Raw genomic sequence first — 17,722 nt, 5'->3', positions numbered from 1 at the left:
TCGTTTTTCCTCTTTTTTACGACATGTTAAGTTGGAAAAATTTTGATTCACCGCTACAAAAGCAGAAGGGATAACCACCCGCACTTTACCTATATTTTTTTTTTTCAACTTTTGGGTTTAAACAAATGTGCGGTTTTTCGACAATAGAAGCCTTAATCGATAAGACCAAAAAGCGAAGGAATAAAAGAGAAACACCCCCAAGAGTTTATTCATATTAAACAACCGAAGCAGCAGCAGCAGCAGCGAACTGTAAAGCAACACCACTTTCGTTTTAGACTTTTCGTATATAAACAGTCGAGAGATGTATCTTGGTCCTCCAAAAAACACTCTTCACTCTTCCTTTTTTCACTTCTTTCTCTTTGACGATAACTACTTGAGAGTCATCTTTCTTAATATCTTTAAAATTTAAGGATGGTGCAAAGTAGCTTTATTTTATCCTCCATCGCTTTGCTGGGCTTATCCCACCTAATGCTTGGTGGCGTTGAAGCCGCTCCTTCAGTCCATGCTGCCCGACATTTGTTCGGCAGAGTCTATAATTCACATCGTTTGTTCTCAAGGAATATGCTTGTCGATGAACAAAACAATGGCACCGACGTTAATGCCTCCAGCTCTTGTCCTTTTCCATTCGATAATAGCACTACGAACGTTGTAAGTTATCAGAATTCCTTTAATTACTAATGCAGCCACCTTCAACTGCTTTTTTAACGCTGCAAACCGAAAAGGAAGCAATTCAGCTAAATATTCTATTCTTTTTTCCGACTCTAAATGTACATCATAGCTTAACCATTTCCAAGGTATCTTTCTTGGTGATTATGATGTTCGTGTTCCTGGTGGCGACATGGACGGCCCTCTGGCCGTTGGTGGTAACTTCTACGGTCAAGACTTCCAGATCAATACAGATGCTGACGATAAGATCTGTAGTCCTGATGAAGACAAGAAGAACCCTTATCAAGATTATGGTTTAGTTATTGATGGTAATTCCAATGCTAAGAACGTTTCCGTCAAGGGTAACACATACCTTGCCAAAGGTGGCGTTGGTATCACGGCTAATCATATGCCCTGTACTGTTGATCTCAAGGACAATGGTGGTTTGGACTTTAGGAAGCTTAGTGAAAATGCTATGAAGGCCTCTGATTTCTTGGCTAAACAAAACCCTAATATGGTGATGGATAAGGATGGTAACTTGAAGCCTGTCAGTGGCAGTGAAAATGCTCCCTTCACTTCCATCAAGTTCGATTCTTGTAATACTGCTGGTAACTGTGGTGTCCCCTCTAACCAAGCCTCTAACCCTGATAGTATGATTCGTGGTAAAAATTACAACGGACCTAAAGGTGTTATTCCTTCCGATAAGCCTGTCATAATCAATGTACGTTTTCAACTAGTGACTACTCGTATGAAATGCACTTTATTAACATCCTCCAACGACTTTGCTCCTTAGATTCCTGTCACTACCGGCACTACTCTTACTTTGGATGGTGCTGATCCAGGTGCTGGCCTTCAAGGTTGTAATGTCATCTACCACGCTTATCCTGTTGATGATAAGGGTAACTACTTGGCTAACGGTACCTTCTTGGTCAACCGAGAAACTGAAAAGTATATTCCCGGCCTCTTTTTTGCTCCTCGCGGTACGTTGCCAGTTTGCTTTTAAATATACATATAGGCATTACGTTGTAGCAAAAGGAAAAAAAAAAAAGCAAGCTCAATGGTACTTACTGTTTTATTTTCTTTTTCTTACAAATACAGGCACTATCTCAGAAAGCTCTAAGGGGGGTTTTGAAGGTCAAGTTATTGCACAAGGCTACACTGCCAATGGTCAAAAGGCTCCTGCTTTGAAGGGCTATAGCGATAAGGAATGTATGGCTAAGAGAGGCTGTTTCCCTTTTAATAACATTGCTGGTGGCGCTTCTGTTAACAGCACTGCTCAACCAAGCAGGTGTTCTATCCCTCCTGCTGGTACCACTAATATCAACCTTCCTGGCTATGGTTCGCCTGCCACTGCTCCCACTGCAACTGATTGTGGTAACGGAGCAATTGGTGCCCCCTCTGGACAACCCATTCCTCCTAGTGAAACTACCCTTAACTTAGGCGATCCTAGAGAAACCAACCCTGCTGGTCCTAACTTGGGTGGACCTAGAGGTGGTGGACCTGACTTTGGTGGACCTAATAGAGGTGGTGGACCTAGTGGAGGTGGACCTGACTTCGGTGGACCTAGAGGAGGCGGACCTAATGGAGGTGGACCTGACTTTGGTGGACCTAATAGAGGTGGTGGACCTAGTGGAGGCGGACCTGACTTCGGTGGGCCTGACTTCGGTGGGCCTAGAGGAGGCGGACCTGACAGAGGTGGACCTGACTTTGGTGGACCTAATAGAGGTGGTGGACCTAGTGGTGGTGGACCTAACGGAGGTGGACCTGACAGAGGTGGACCTGACTTTGGTGGACCTAATAGAGGTGGTGGACCTAGTGGTGGTGGACCTAACGGAGGTGGACCTAACGGAGGTGGACCTGACAGAGGTGGACCTGACAGAGGTGGACCTGACAGAGGTGGACCTGACAGAGGTGGACCTGACAGAGGTGGACCTGACAGAGGTGGACCTGACAGAGGTGGACCTGACAGAGGTGGACCTGACAGAGGTGGACCTGACAGAGGTGGACCTGACAGAGGTGGACCTGACAGAGGTGGACCTGACAGAGGTGGACCTGACAGAGGTGGTTCTAGAGGTGGTGGACACAGAGGTGGTTCTAGAGAAACTGGACATGACCTCGATGATCCTAGAGAAACCAATCCTGCTGGTGAAACTACCCTTAACTTAGGTTATCCCGAGAAACCCTCTGATGATGATGATGATGATAATGCCAAACCTTCTGTCACGGACTCGACCTCTCCTTCTGCTGAAACTCGTATGCCTCTTCCTTTTGCTACCTCTTCTGATGAAAAGCCTACCGCCACCACTTCACCACATCGTAAAGGCAAGGATAAGGAAATCAACACCACGGCCACTACTGAACCTGAATCAAGCATTACTATGACTAAGACCAAAAAGCCCAAGAAGAACAAACACAAGTCTACTACTACTGATACTGCTAAAGAGGAACCTACTGAAACTGAAACTAGGGTAAAGTCCACAAAGACTGAAAATAGCGATGAAGACGCTACCCCTACTACTACTGAAGAAGCTGGAGAAGAAACTTCCATTCCTTTTACCTCAACTACTACCAAGTTTAAGAATGATAAGAAGAAGAAGCACCAGAAGGGTGATGACGAAGAAGAAACTTCTACTGAATCTAAGGATGAAGATGAAGTAACCAAGACTAAGGATAACTATGATGAAAAAGAAACCTCTACTAAATCTAAGGGTGAAGAGGAAGTAACCAAGACTAAGGATAACTATGACGAAGAAGAAACCTCCTCAAAGCCTAAGAAGGATAAGAAGAAGAAGCACGACAAGGATGATGACGATGAAGAAACCTATACTAAATCTAAGGATGAAGAGGAAGTAACCAAGACTAAGGATAACTATGACGAAGAAGAAACCTCCTCAAAGCCTAAGAAGGATAAGAAGAAGAAGCACGACAAGGATGATGACGATGCAGAAACCTATACTAAATCTAAAGATGAAGATGAAGTAACCAAGACTAAGGATAACTATGACGAAGAAGAAAACTCCTCAAAGCCTAAGAAGGATAAGAAGAAGAAGCACGACAAGGATGATGACGATGAAGAAACCTATACTAAATCTAAAGATGAAGAGGAAGTAACCAAGACTAAGGATAACTATGACGAAGAAGAAACCTCCTCAAAGCCTAAGAAGGATAAGAAGAAGAAGCACGACAAGGATGATGACGATGAAGAAACCTATACTAAATCTAAAGATGAAGATGAAGTAACCAAGACTAAGGATAACTATGACGAAGAAGAAAACTTCTCAAAGCCTAAGAAGGATAAGAAAAAGAAGCATGATCAGGATGACGACGACAAAGTAACTTCCAAGGGCAAGGACAATGATAACGAATGGGACACTGCCTCACCTGAAGATGACAATGACGAGAGTGGAAAGAAAGACTAAAACGAAAAAGAAGAAAAGGCTAATAAGACCCATTAGGGTTAGGACCGTGCCACAACCGAAACTGATGTCGAGATTGCTTACGACAAAGATGATGAATAAGCATATTATATCATAAATATCCATATCCTATAAACAAACCCTTTCTTTATTTTATTTTGTATATTTAAAAATACTTTTTAATACTCTTGTTCCTTTTTATTTTATTTCAACTCATAACAAAGATTAGTATCCTCTGTAGCATATAATACTTGTAAATTACAATAAAGATTCAGCCTTTCTTTATACACGGTTCTTTCTAGTGTTTCTGTTTATTCGACGTCAACCATGGCGTCCTTCTCAGCAAGCCTGGGTCATCAGCCAATGTTTATTTTGATGACGAATGGCTTCGTTTTCACTTTTAAAAGCGTGTTTATAGTCTTTGTTTACTTTCTATCTTTGTTAAAGTGCAACTCATAAGCCTCATTCACATTTTCCTTTTACGACAGCATTTTATTTTTCAGAGCTTCAAAACTAGCATGTGAGCCTTAAACCATCAAATTTCGGAGTAATGCCTTAAAGTATATCTTTGCAGTTGAAGAGATAAGTTTACTGGTTTATATCATAATGAAAAAAGTACTGTGTGGCTCAAACAGATTTAAAGACACATGAAAACGTACACATACGACAGCAATGTGTGGCATATTTTCTTATTTGAGAAGGTTCATTCAAAAACCATCATCATGTTCGTGTAGAATGGCTAGAATTTTACAGAAGTTTCAGACCTCGGATTTGAAGCCTTTCGCAAATTGGTTTGTTACTTAAAAAGGTAAGCCATATGGTTCGTTATTTTTTTTTTTATTTTTGGTTATTTTTATGTTTTGTTTTGGAGGTCTTTTTTGTTATCGCTGCCCCTATAGTTAGTGGTATGAAAGTCGAGTGATGTAAGCTTAGCTGATAGCTGTTTATAAAGGGATATTAGTAGCAGTCCTTGACTATTAAATATAGTAAAGAATTTGCTGTGAGATTTTTTTTTGTCTGGTTGCAAATTCTGTCAGTTTAAAGAATACGAGCATTTTTGGGTGTGGTTTGGCTCAATACCGCATGGTTGAGTTACTTTGATTTTTCTAGCAAGTATTCGAGCATTGGTCAACGATACAAGAAGAAGCTCACACTTCGGGTTTTGGGACGACTGAGACAGCCAAATAAGTACTTGATGCTCGTACGTGTCCTGTTCCCTTTACTTTTTTTATTTCTTTTTTATTGTATTAGATTACATGCAAAATGTTTATATTGATATCAACCGCTCCAGCACTGAAACAAATAGCGTAAATTGAAAAATAAAAATAAAAATTACTATTAACGAGACATCATCCTTTAAAGACCTTCTTTTGATTTGGTGAGTATTCAACTTCTCTTCTCTCTTCTCTTTTCTACTTTTTCATAGTATTTATTCATAAAAAAGAAATCAATCAAGCATGAAATTGATTTCAACATCTATATCTTTCTTTTTATTGTCAGCCACATCGTTTGTTGTAACTGCGACTCCACAGCGTAGATCAGATATCAATGAGGTTGTGACAGCAGAAACACCAGACTCCTCTATTATCGATAATTTACTTGATCACAACGCAACAATACTCAATACAGTGAAAGCTTTTGACGGTATCATTTTCGGTAATTTTGAAGCACAAACTGGAACACAGAGATTCAATGGATCACTTGCCGTCCAAGGCAATTTTACAGCAACCAACTTCAAAGTAAACTCTGACAGAACGATAGACTGTCCGGTAAATACGACTGCAGTCTCTTTGGATAGTTTTGGTCTTGTCATTGGAGGAGCTCTAACTGTCAAGAATGCAACTGTTAATGGTGCCTCATATCACGCTTCTGGAAGTGTCACTGCTGAAGGCATAAAAAACAACGACTGCAATCGCTATGCTAATATCGACTTTAATGTTCTCCAAAATGAGGCACGTACTATTTCCAAATTCTTTGCCAATCAAAGACCCAACATGGTTATTCGTGACGTAGGATACCTAACAGATGGCGAGTATACAAGCACTAGCAACCAAGACTATTATATCTACACTTTCAATAAATGCGCTGAAAAATTCTGTGAATTACCTAATTATCTGTATTCTGATTCCGAGGAGATCTTCAATGGTGGCAACTGGACTGGACCATACAATGCGAACTATCCAAAGGACAAACCTATCATTTTCAATGTGAGTTATTTTCTCATCGACAAAAAACGTTCCTTTCCTATAGCTATAATTTTGCTCTTCTAACGTCCCTGGAAACTCATTTGCTTTAAACTTTCCAGATACCTGTCCAAAATAATTCATTCTTCAATATGTCAACAGCAAATCCCGCGGCTGGTCTCGAGGGTGCTGCCGTTCTGTATAATGTTTATCCAGCCACAGCCACAGGAGCATATGATCCTTCTGGCCACGTTGTTTGGCTACGTAATACGACTCACATTATCAACGGTTTTATGCTGGCGCCTTCTGCATTTGTCGTTGAAAATAATATCGGTGGTTTTAATGGGCACCTGGTGGCATCACAATATTTATCTGTTCTCGAAAACGAATATGCCTTACTGAATAGTAATCCTTTACTGTACAATGCATTACTTAATAATAACTTTACCCTGAATGATAGAACTGACTTCAACAACAATATTACCACTACTAATAATTCCACTACTCCTATAAATTACAATAACACCAGCACTAATAGTGGAGCATAATAAAATCATAAATTGTAATTAAAACAACCGATTTCCCTCTTTTATAAATTGTTTGTCATTATTTCTTCGACTCAATATTGTTTATTATAGCTTCCTAGACAGCACATAGATCAATTTTATTGTATATTCTGGAGTGCTTTCCTTCCAGTACTTCTGTTTTTATAATACACAAACGAGCAGTTACACATCTTGTTTAATTGAACAAAAAGGGTATATATTCCGCCTTTTTCAGATTTATTTTTATTTCATTTTTGAGAGGAGCTCGGTTCCAGTCTTATAATAGTTGGGAGAGCAAATAAACTTAGACTATTTTGGTTAAATTTTACCAGATCTTGTGCTCTAGACCCATTTCATTATTAGCCGTAAGACCTACGGCAGCTCTGAAAATGTTTTCAATAGCCGTACGCTGTCTGCTTAGAGCATTGACAACTGGTGTGCCGGAAGAAACCATAGGAGCCTTCAACATGTAACTCAAGATACTGAGAACACTATGGAAATGACTGAATTTCGTCATATCAGCGGTCTTATATTGAAGACGAGTCATCAATTCTGTCATAACAACCAAATCAATGATCAAAGGTGAGGCAAGAAGCGAATCCTCGCAAATGTTGTACATGGAGATAGATTGACGGCCTCCCATAAAGATGTCGCATTCATATTCGTCGAGCGCACGTTTAGAATCTCCAACGGAAGGAACATATTTGATCACAACGGTGTGATCAGGATGTTCATTCTTGGCGTAGAGCAAATGGTTAGCGGCAACCATATCATCAACAACAGTTGATTTCGATATTTCCTTGGATCTAAATTGTCTCTGAGAAGACAGGTTTTTACCATCATTGTTGCCTAAATGGTTATAAGACGTAATAGCTACAGGCTTAATACCCGCATTGACAAGGAAGTCAACAAGAGCAGATTTCATTTTCGTTTGTCCGGATTTGAAATCGTCACCACCAATGAAAGTATGATGACGTTCAGCGAGTTGTATCAAACCAGGCACAAAGGTATTCTGAGGTGATCCGTTGATAAAGGGAGCACCTTCTTCAATAGCAGCAAGGGCAAAGATGGAGGAGGGAGCAATTTCATCATGAGAGTTCTCGACAGCAGCCAAGAAGTTATCAGCAGTATCATTAACACCATCGATAAGTTCGGCAAAGCGTTCAGTATTGGCAGTCCAGAGTACAATAACCTTATCTAAACCATTGTTGGCCTTGAAGTCCCGAATATCTTTACGAATTTGATTGACGTGGGCGCGTTTATTGTTACCAGGGATTAAATTATCAGCACGATCTTCTTGATTGGCTGCGATAAAGTCAGGATAGTAGATAGAAGGCAAAGGAACCATATTGACCATGTCATCTTTTACTTGACGTTGAAGATCATAAGGGAGAACTTTGGCGCGTTCCATAGCTTCAGCTAAGTTCTTACCAGAGATGTCCCAACCGCCAATAACCAATTCAGTAGGATCTACCATGGGTAACATATCTTTCATGGGAACATAAATGTCATTTCCTTCAGGATCAACACCTAAACGAACAGTGGAAGATTGAGTCACGGAGCCGTAATAATTGGGTTCATGAGCGCCAGTTCTAGTATGCCAAGTCAGCTTCTTTTTATGTGATAGAATAGAAGCTGTCAAAGTCGAACCATTGTTGCCGCCCCATCCGACAAGCATTACACTAAAAAAAAAGTTGGTAAATCATTCAGACGCGATCTTGAGGACATTAAGGCGTTTTCAAACGCGATTTGCCATTTATGAGAATAGCTTACCCAACACGGGGGACAGTACGTTCCGTCTTGAACTCATAAATTGTTTCTGTAGGCTCAGCAATCAAAGTACCATCAGCTTGCTTTTTCACCAACGTGTTGAAATAAGTGTACTTGGAAAAAATGTGGTCATTCGTGTATTGGACATTAGGGGAATTAACTTTAAATAAGGGAGTAGGAGAGTTGAGGGTACCATTAGAGGTAGCGGTGGGATGGGAAATTTCTGCGTTAGGAGGTGCCATTTTCAAGTCTTGTTGTTTCGTTTGTTTATTCAGTTCTTAGGTTGACTTTTTAGGACGATCACTACACCGCTTATAGCCTCTGTATGGATTGTGTGTTGAAGATAAAAGATTTGCAAACTACAAGTTGATAATTAACCCATATTTTCGAATTAAAAAGAGGAACGTGCGTATGCGCTTATGCTGTATGTCATTTGCTTTACTTACCGTTTTGAAAAAGAGGTGCGTTCGTTTAGAATTCGCCCCTCAGATCAAATGGAAAATTTGTAAAGTAGAAAAAGAGAGAAAGATGCAAAAGAAAACAATAGAAGCCAAAATTCTCATTTTCAAACCCTTCAAACACATGTGTAACATTTGATGAAAAATACGGATAGCAATGCAGAGACCATTAAAATCACTTTTCTGCTCACTTTATCATTGAGAACATCGGGTAAAATTCTCCTGCATTCCCCAGATTTTATCCACAGTTTTTTTTTCGATTAAAGTTACGTTGGAAAAATCGAGTATATTTATGAGAAAAATATACACACATTTTAGATAAGTATTTAAGTGAAAGTGCAAAGCTTTGACAAATAGTATCATTTTAAATTGAAGGCTATTGATCCTGCAGTTATACCCCAAAACGTGGCAATCTTATGTAGGTGGTGTACACGAAGTCCGACAATAAAGCTATACTGCCTGTTCTTATACTGCCCACATTATGTAAAGCTAGCCGTTTTGTATCTGCAGATTATAGTCGACAAGATGAAATACGCTCAAAATTAAGAAAACTCTAAGCATTCGCTCAAAAATGAGGCGGAGGCGGATGTCTAATTTATTGTTTTGTTCAGAATGTTGGTCTTCACTGACGGTTATATGTAATGACATTCTAATTAAAAGATCTATGCGTAAAGTTTCGCAAAGAGAAAAAACAAACAACTGCAAAAAAAAACAGCCTATATCTTTTTATTACCACTACTACTTCTACTGCTGTTGTCAATCATTGCTTTGCTATTTGAACTTTATGGCCATCACTAACTAACTAATAGCATCTAAATTATAACCTTTAATGGATTTGTAGTCATTGACGACCAGCTTCAACATAATTTGTCTGAAACTTCTAACCCAACATGTTACGTCGCAGGAGAAAAGGAACGGTACGCTGAAAACTATTATTTGCTGAATATGCTGATCTCTAAGGTAGAAATAAATCAATGAAAAAGCCGAAACCTAAAGTTCTTCTGTCGCAAGAACCAAACGTTCTGGCTAAAGTTGCAAATTCTCTTAGATTTATTGTATAGTACTCCTGGAGCCCAAACCGTTTTGTACATCCCACTCTCTCCAAATATTGTTGGTTACATGTTAGTTTTGGCTATAAAGAACCAACCTTTATGAAGATTTTTACGCACAGGTAGATAGTACACCTGAAATCCACTACTTGAGTATGTAGATAATTTGTTTAGATATATGCATAATCTCTTGCAAAAAAGAAGCTGAAAACCTAGACGATGGACCAAGCTTAAATAACCGATTAAGGAGTCATAAATGCGGCCTCATCTATGATAGCTTTATCAAATAGGCTACTGCATCTATTTTTTCAAAATTTCTTTGTTCCTTGCAGAAGTAAAATGGTTACTGCTATGTATTGTTTAGGTGAACAGTAAAAGCAAGAAAAGGTATGCAACAACTTGAGAAGCAAATGTGACTTGAAAGCAGCATTAGATCATGATATAGGGGCTTATTTTGGAAGAAACCTTTATGGTTCGACAATAAAAAAAAACTGAGAGAGTAGCAGCTAGTTTATAAGCTCTTAAATGGGCAAGTGCTGCGAAAAGCATTGAAATCCAGATATAACAGATATAAAGTGAGTGAAATATTCTTGCTAGAGTCTTTCCCCATTGAGACTTCATTGATAGTGCGTCGTAAAAACAGTTTCAATAAACACAGATCATAGTTTGCGCCATATTATATTTCGAAGCTGATCGACCCTGGCTATTGCAGCATTATTGAGTGAACAAAAAATGCGATCAAGCTATTGATGTAATATAATTGTTAAACTGATGTGCAGAGTAAACAAATAGAAACTTAAGAACTATCCGAGACGTAAAGAAAAGATCAAGCAATAGCCATTAGAAAAGTTATAATAAGTCCAGAAAAGAAGTAGCCAAGATGTATTTTGAGAATCGCACAGAACGTTATAATTTGTAGAGCTGACGCCCTGCAAAATACTCTTGCTGTCGGGTGTTCGTTTTGAGGAATTTTTAAATATGCATGCTTAAAAGTATATCTTTTGTTCACTACGTACAGGGTTTTAATGGCAGCAACTAAGTTTCGACAAGCGATCGCTGAACCTTTGTCGAGAATTACTTCTGTTAATTCCAAAATAATTGAAGAGATACTATACCTACCGAAGATCGCACCCCAACATCAGTTTATTATACCTGTTCCAAAACTATTGGGAAAAGAACCAAAATCTCAAAAGCAGCAGAATGTTAACGCAATCTGCAAAGATCTTGTCAGCAAGGTAGCTTTCAACTTTCTAAAAGCAAGATCCTCTCTTCATTTTTTTCGTCAGAATTACGAAGTCGCTGACGAGCAATATGTGTACTTTTTAGTTAGAGACCAACACACTTATAGAAGATGTAGCCTCAGACGGTGTTTATCTCAAATTCAGCGTAAATCCACTAGCATATATGAAAACCACACTTCACCAAGTATATAAAGAAAAGGAGAAATATGGACACCACACACTAGCAACGCCTCAAACTGTTCTAATTGATTATAGTTCGCCCAATATTGCAAAACCTTTTCATGCTGGCCACCTACGCAGTACAATTTTGGGCAACTTCATCAAGCGTATTCATGATGCAAACGGTTACAACACCGTTGGTATTAATTATCTTGGAGATTGGGGAAAGCAGTATGGCTTACTGGCAATTGGGTTTGACATGTTTGGTAAAGAGGAAGAATTGTTAAAGAACCCTATAGAACATCTTTACCAGGTTTACGTCCAAGTGAATGCTCTGGCGAAGGAGAATGCTGAGATTGACAAAAAAGCGATTGAGTATTTCAAATGCATGGAAGATGGCGATAAAAAAGCGCTTGCTCAATGGCAACGTTTCCGAGAATTAAGTATTGAGTCTTATAAACAGATCTATAAGAGGCTTAATATCGAATTTGATTACTATTCTGGAGAATCGCAAACAGAACCTTACATTCAAAAGGTCTACCAAATACTGAATGAACACAGTTTGCTGGAAAAAACAGAGGATGGAGCAAGTGTCGTAAATTTAGAAAAATACAAGTTGGGTAAGCCAGTCCTACAGCGCGCAGATGGCACAAGCTTATACATGACAAGGGATTTGGCTAGTTTATTGTTGCGACGTAAGAACTTTGGGAACTTTCATAAAGCTGTCTACGTCATAGGCACTGAACAAGAATTGTACCTGAAGCAGTTATTCAAAATTTGTGAGCTATTGCACCATCATGACAGCAATTGGCCGACTAACCTTTTCCATGCTAAGTTCGGTCGTGTAATGGGAATGTCAACTAGAAAAGGCACAGCAGTGTTCCTGAAAGATATATTAGATACGGCTAAAGATCATATGTTGAATAAAATGACAATTAACGATCAGTTCAATAAGCAAATAATTGAAAATGAAAATCAATCACTGGAAAAAGTTGCTGATAAATTAGGCGCTTCGGCTGTAATCATTCAGGATATGGCAGCAAAACGAACCAAGAACTACGACTTTGCATGGGATAGAATGACAGCAGTGAAAGGGTATACAGGGATTTATTTGCAATACACACATGCACGGATGTGCGGGTAAAGTGATACAGTACTTTACGAAGTTGTCTAATGCAAGAGCACTAAGTTATCAATTGATTTTATAGAATTGAGCGGCAAATCAATATACCTTTAACAATCGACGCCGATGTATCTCTCTTGAAGGAAAGAGAGGCATTTGAATTGTGTCTAGCTATCTCTCAATTCCCTGATATAACGCGTTTTTCTTGTGATGCAATGGATCCCAGTATCTTGGTTCAATATATGTTCAAGCTTTCGCATGTCATAAGTCAAGCTAATGCAGTCATTAAAGTCAAAAATGCTGAAACACAGACTGCTGAATCAAGGCGTTTATTATTTTGGGCAGCTAAAACTACTTTATCCAACGGTTTGAAACTCTTAGGTGTAGATCCTTTAAGTCGTATTTAAATACAGCCAGCAGTGCTTTGAAAATTAAAATTTCTCTTGTACATAATAAATTGCTCTCTTCCTCCACAGACAACTGTGTTTGGCTACTGGATCAATATGAGTGAAAAAAGAAAGAGAGACGAATCACCTGAGCCAGAATCTAGGCCTATAAAAGTAAAACGCTGGTTTTGTTCTGAACGATTATGGGCGTTAACACTTGTCAAATTTTTGCATCAACTTTAGCCAATTCCTGCAACAAAGATACAGGCGTTCACTGTAGGCAGTCAAAAGAAAAGTGCTTTCCAAAAGCATAAAGAGGAATTAGAACAAAAAAAGCAGGTACCCGGTTGAAAATTCACTTGTAATTATTCAAAGGAGATCATCTTACTGATTATGCTGCACTTAGCAAGAGAACGCCGAAGCTGCTAAAGTATATGCAGAATTTGTCGCTTCATTTGAAGAATCAAAACCATATAAACTGGGAATATCATCGTTTGTGAAGTCAGGAACACTCCAACCGAAGAGTAAGATGAAGCTACTGTGCCATTAAATAAGTTTGAGTATCGGTTTTGATGTCTGACTGCCAACTTTAGATTCTGTTTTTGACGATAAGAGTAGCGATGAAGTTTCAACAGCAAAGAGTTCTCAATTCAAACCGATGTCGTTTGTCAAAGCAGGTGAATCAGCTTTTGGTAAAACGGCGACTACTTCAGCAACTATACCTTCCACTGAATCTGCTCAAGAGAACGTAACTTTTTATTACGCTACTATGTACACTGTAATCGTAGTCAGCACGAGTACTAATAGAGATCTTCGCTAATATCATCAGGCACCAGTAAAATTGAACAGTAAACCACAGAAAAAGCGTAATTTGGACTCATTTTTAGAAGAGATAAAAAAGTAACGGATAAGGAAGACCAAGTATCATCCAAAACAGAACCTGTTTCATTGATATTTTTCTGTTTATTGTTAGGGAACAGGAAGTGCGTAGCAGATCAGATATTAAGTCATCTGGTGCGGCTTATAGAAATGGTATGGAATCAACAACTTTACGGTGATTCTTTTATATGTATTAACCGTGTACCAATCGTTAGAATCTGGATCTCACGACGATGGAAATCCTCACACTACCAATTTGTATGTTGGTAATATCAACCCCACAACTACTGAAATTGGCTTGTGTCAAGAGTTTGGCAAACATGGACCTATTGCCTCTGTCAAAATCATGTGGCCACGTACACAGGAAGAGAAGGATAAAGGGAATAATTGTGGTTTTGTGAGTTTCATGAAGCGGGAAGATGCAGCAGATGCATTAGAACACATGGATGGTAAAGAAGTAGATGGTTTCGTGATACGTGTTGGATGGGGTAAAGCTGTCCCTTTGCCAGATCAGCCATTCTTTGGTAGGTTGTCTTCGATAAAGAAATAACGTGTAGTACTTGGTTCTGATAGATGCAAAATTCTAGTTCTTGACAAGAAAGCACCTAATGGCAAATCAGGTCTTCCCTTCAATGCACAAGTATCTGCTAACATCGGCGGCGTGGTAAATTCGTCATTATTGCAAAATATCAATTGCGCGGTTATGTATTAACTGTTTGATTTCCTCAGCACTCGAGACCTCGAGCTGAAATCCATGTCATTAAACCCGTAGATATAAAATTAATGCGAGTTATTCATCGTATGATTGAGCGGGTGCTGGTTCATGGACCCTTGTTTGAGGCCTTGATAATGGATAGAGAACGTGACAATCCTACATTTGCTTTTCTTTTTGATAATACAGTAAGGCTCTGTTCTATTTGAATGATTGTACGTTATATACTGATTGATATTTGTTAGTCCCCTGAACATGTGTACTATAGATGGAAGCTTTATTCTTTGTCGCAGGGCGACACTAAATCCAGATGGTTTGATAAAGCATTCCAAATGTTTGAAGGTGGCCCTTGGTGGATTCCTCCTGAGTTACCTTTGCTTGATGAAGTAAGACATAATTTAAGGCGGTTCTGCAAAGGAATTGGCTGAACAAGGTTCCTAATATGACCATTTATTATAGGATAGTGCAGATCCGATGTTTGATACAGATGATGAAATGGCAGAGCAGGATAATGTAACAAAAGGAACACTAGGACAAATTGCCAAGCAAAGATTAGGAATTATATTACGTGAGGTAACTTTCCAAAGAGGAACCATTGCTAGGGCCATGACATTTGCTATTGATCATTCAGATGCAGCTACAGAGGTACGACTTAAATGACAAGTAAACGCAATATAAACTGTTACTTAAATAGTATATATTCAGGTTGTAGATCTGCTGTGCAAATCAATACTTGCCGTTGAATCGCCATACTCTGTCAAATTAGCAAGGCTTTATCTCATTTCAGATGTTCTACATAATAGTAGTGTTCATGTCTCAAACGCCTGGAAATACAGAAAAGAGTTTGAAGCACAATTACCTACCATCTTCGATCATTTTAATTCCATATACCGTTCGATAAATGCTCGACTAAAAGCAGAACAAGTGAGAGTAAGTGTTGAAATGATGTCGCCTTTGCTTATGATTTGTTATTGATTTGTTTTTCAATATAGCGTCATGTTACAACTGTTATAAGTGTTTGGGAAAACTGGATGATTTTCCCAAAGTATTACACAGATCAGTTGAAAGAAATCTTTTTGAAAAAGGACAATAGCACGGCGTCAGCAACTTCATCTCACAATGCAGTGTCTATTCCTGAAGAAGAAAGACGTCAAAATGCTCATAATATAAATGAGAAGCATTTTGGTAGTAGTACCGAAGGCGAGCAAGTAAAATCAAAGGGGGTACAAACTGACGTAGATATGGAATTCAAAACTGCTAATGTCGACGGGCAGCCTACAGAATATGTGGATGGAGAGCCTATGGGCGGTACTGATGAAGAGCCTATGGACGACGTGGACGGCGAACCAATGGACGATGTCGATGGAGAACCTATGGATGATGTCGATGGAGAACCTATGGATGATATCGACGGAGAACCATTGAGTGATATCGATGGAGAACCAATGAATGATGTCGATGGCAAGCAACCAAAATCAAAAGAAGAAGCAAATAAAGATGAAGAAGAAGTCGGGGCAGATGTCGATGATATGTTCGCTTCTTGAGCAATTGTTCTTTAAACACATTTCATATTTATTTTTTGACGTTCCTCTTTGTAAATAAATCTTATGTTTGCTTTTCCCTACAATGAGAAGTATGCAGGGCGTAAACGAGTAGAGCGGTAGTGGTATACACCTTCATGCAATAACATTTTCACTTTTTTTTTATTAAACATCTTAAGAAGATTAGGATAGAACAAATATAATTGAAGGTATACGCATTTATGCAAAATAAGTTTGACCAGCTACTCCCAGCTTATCCCTACCACTTCACTGTTGAAACTTGTACCATTCGAAGGCAATATGCTTTCTTCGTCCGCATAATAGTTGATAGGACTACACTCAACTGCGCTAAATTCGCTATTGCTGAGATGAATTAGAATATGTTGGTTAAAGACAAGATGCTTAGACATACAAAGAGAGAGCATTTCCTTTACCTTTTAACTTTTTTCTTACTTAAAGCTACAGCAGCAGCGATTGAGTACGTACGCCTGACAATTTCACTTTCAGTGCCTCCATCACAATTTGCAGCATGCTGCTCAATTACCTCTTGAGGACATGATGTTTTACAAAGGGGACATTGTATCCTTTTTACTATGATATTTTTGCGTGGAGAAGAAGAAATCTTATCGGCCTATATGGAATGCTTAAAAGATTAAGTGGAATTTTTTAGGCTAAAGTGTAATTTTATTTATGCTTACATCATGGAACTTCTTCTTTTTGTTTGGTACAGCATCGAAAAACGACTCTAATAACTCTTCCTTTTCATCTTCGTCATAAACATTGTAAACCATTCTCTTTTTTGGTAGCTGCTGCTTTCTAAAAGGATTCAGCTTTTTCTCGGTTGGTCTACGATAATGCCGCTGCCTTACGTTAGTAGCTCTTGTTAATATTGATGCATTTACGACTGGTTTTTCTCTTTCGATAAACGATCATGAAGAGCGTTATAGTTATCATCACTGCCCTCATTTTTCGAAACGAGCCATTTGAGCTCGCTAGGTACTGAAGAAAAAATGTCGCGTTCTTCAGTGTTTTTATTTGGAAGTTGAATGCTTGGAGGAGGCAGTTGCACTTTGTTTTTGAATTTAATTCCTACAACTTTTGTTATCATATCACTTTTTTTCTGGAAAAGCTTGTTGAGGTCTACCGGTTCAATGTATCTTTTCTTCCGAAATTTGTATTCATGTTATTTTCAAGGCCTTCGTTTATGACTTTATTGATGAATTCATCGTCAAGTTCCTCATGCATCAACTTTAATTCCACTTTTGAAGGTTTCGACGACGTCCGCTTATAAACAGTCTTTCTATGCTCTGAAAGCTTTTTAGGATTGCCCAACTATTTCCACCACATCTTCGCCTAAATTATCTATCACAATTGTCGTTTCTTTGTTACTCATGGAGGGCGTAGTAGGTAGATAAAAAATGCGAGTTCAAAGATTGAGAAGGAAACACCTTTTTTCAGGTTGGCAAAGTAATGTACTTATCTACTGTTCCAAATACCCTTTGATATGATCCAATTTGTTATTGCTTGCCAACTATAATTAAAAGTTTTCCCTTTCAGCGATATAAATCAATTGGAGTCTTTCAAAATATCACACAAAGTTTTGTGCTTGATTTGC

At 38.7% G+C, this 17,722-nt stretch overlaps 6 protein-coding genes across 6 annotated transcripts; 5 read left to right on the top strand and 1 right to left on the bottom strand.

Moving 5' to 3' along the window:
* The first annotated feature begins 758 nt into the window (after window positions 1-758).
* BDF20DRAFT_39654 (uncharacterized protein) lies at window positions 759-3,875 on the top strand. Its single transcript, XM_053075362.1, has 7 exons — window positions 759-1,366; window positions 1,439-1,625; window positions 1,744-2,202; window positions 2,482-2,496; window positions 2,662-3,450; window positions 3,516-3,587; window positions 3,819-3,875. The coding sequence occupies exons 1-6, from the start codon at window positions 839-841 to the stop codon at window positions 3,518-3,520; spliced, it is 1,983 nt and encodes a 660-aa protein (XP_052940650.1). The 5' UTR covers window positions 759-838; the 3' UTR covers window positions 3,521-3,587; window positions 3,819-3,875.
* Window positions 3,876-5,428: 1,553 nt separating this feature from the next.
* On the top strand, window positions 5,429-6,819 carry BDF20DRAFT_844383 (uncharacterized protein). Its single transcript, XM_053079617.1, has 2 exons — window positions 5,429-6,268; window positions 6,367-6,819. Exons 1-2 carry the CDS (start codon window positions 5,519-5,521, stop codon window positions 6,790-6,792), a joined length of 1,176 nt encoding a protein of 391 aa, XP_052940649.1. The 5' UTR covers window positions 5,429-5,518; the 3' UTR covers window positions 6,793-6,819.
* Window positions 6,820-7,114: 295 nt separating this feature from the next.
* BDF20DRAFT_831433 (uncharacterized protein) lies at window positions 7,115-8,801 on the bottom strand (the record flags this gene model as incomplete). Its single annotated transcript, XM_053078448.1, has 2 exons — window positions 7,115-8,471; window positions 8,563-8,801. The coding sequence occupies 2 exons, from the start codon at window positions 8,799-8,801 to the stop codon at window positions 7,115-7,117; spliced, it is 1,596 nt and encodes a 531-aa protein (XP_052940648.1).
* Window positions 8,802-11,091: 2,290 nt separating this feature from the next.
* On the top strand, window positions 11,092-12,996 carry BDF20DRAFT_904068 (arginyl-tRNA synthetase; the record flags this gene model as incomplete). Its single annotated transcript, XM_053082981.1, has 3 exons — window positions 11,092-11,301; window positions 11,393-12,606; window positions 12,675-12,996. 3 exons carry the CDS (start codon window positions 11,092-11,094, stop codon window positions 12,994-12,996), a joined length of 1,746 nt encoding a protein of 581 aa, XP_052940647.1.
* A 96-nt stretch (window positions 12,997-13,092) lies between these two features.
* BDF20DRAFT_812241 (uncharacterized protein) lies at window positions 13,093-14,404 on the top strand (the record flags this gene model as incomplete). Its single annotated transcript, XM_053076760.1, has 7 exons — window positions 13,093-13,149; window positions 13,219-13,314; window positions 13,382-13,499; window positions 13,569-13,723; window positions 13,805-13,875; window positions 13,949-13,989; window positions 14,070-14,404. The coding sequence occupies 7 exons, from the start codon at window positions 13,093-13,095 to the stop codon at window positions 14,402-14,404; spliced, it is 873 nt and encodes a 290-aa protein (XP_052940646.1).
* Window positions 14,405-14,898: 494 nt separating this feature from the next.
* BDF20DRAFT_810898 (uncharacterized protein) lies at window positions 14,899-16,110 on the top strand (the record flags this gene model as incomplete). The annotated part of the gene is made up of 5 exons (XM_053076634.1): window positions 14,899-14,952; window positions 15,026-15,211; window positions 15,272-15,496; window positions 15,559-15,715; window positions 15,935-16,110. The coding sequence occupies 5 exons, from the start codon at window positions 14,899-14,901 to the stop codon at window positions 16,108-16,110; spliced, it is 798 nt and encodes a 265-aa protein (XP_052940645.1).
* Window positions 16,111-17,722: the final 1,612 nt, after the last annotated feature.

This window comes from Mycotypha africana (assembly GCF_025528875.1).
Source record: "Mycotypha africana strain NRRL 2978 chromosome Unknown BDF20scaffold_1, whole genome shotgun sequence".
NCBI classification, from domain to species: Eukaryota; Fungi; Mucoromycota; class Mucoromycetes; order Mucorales; family Mycotyphaceae; genus Mycotypha; species Mycotypha africana.
This window is presented reverse-complemented; position numbering and strand designations above follow the sequence as displayed.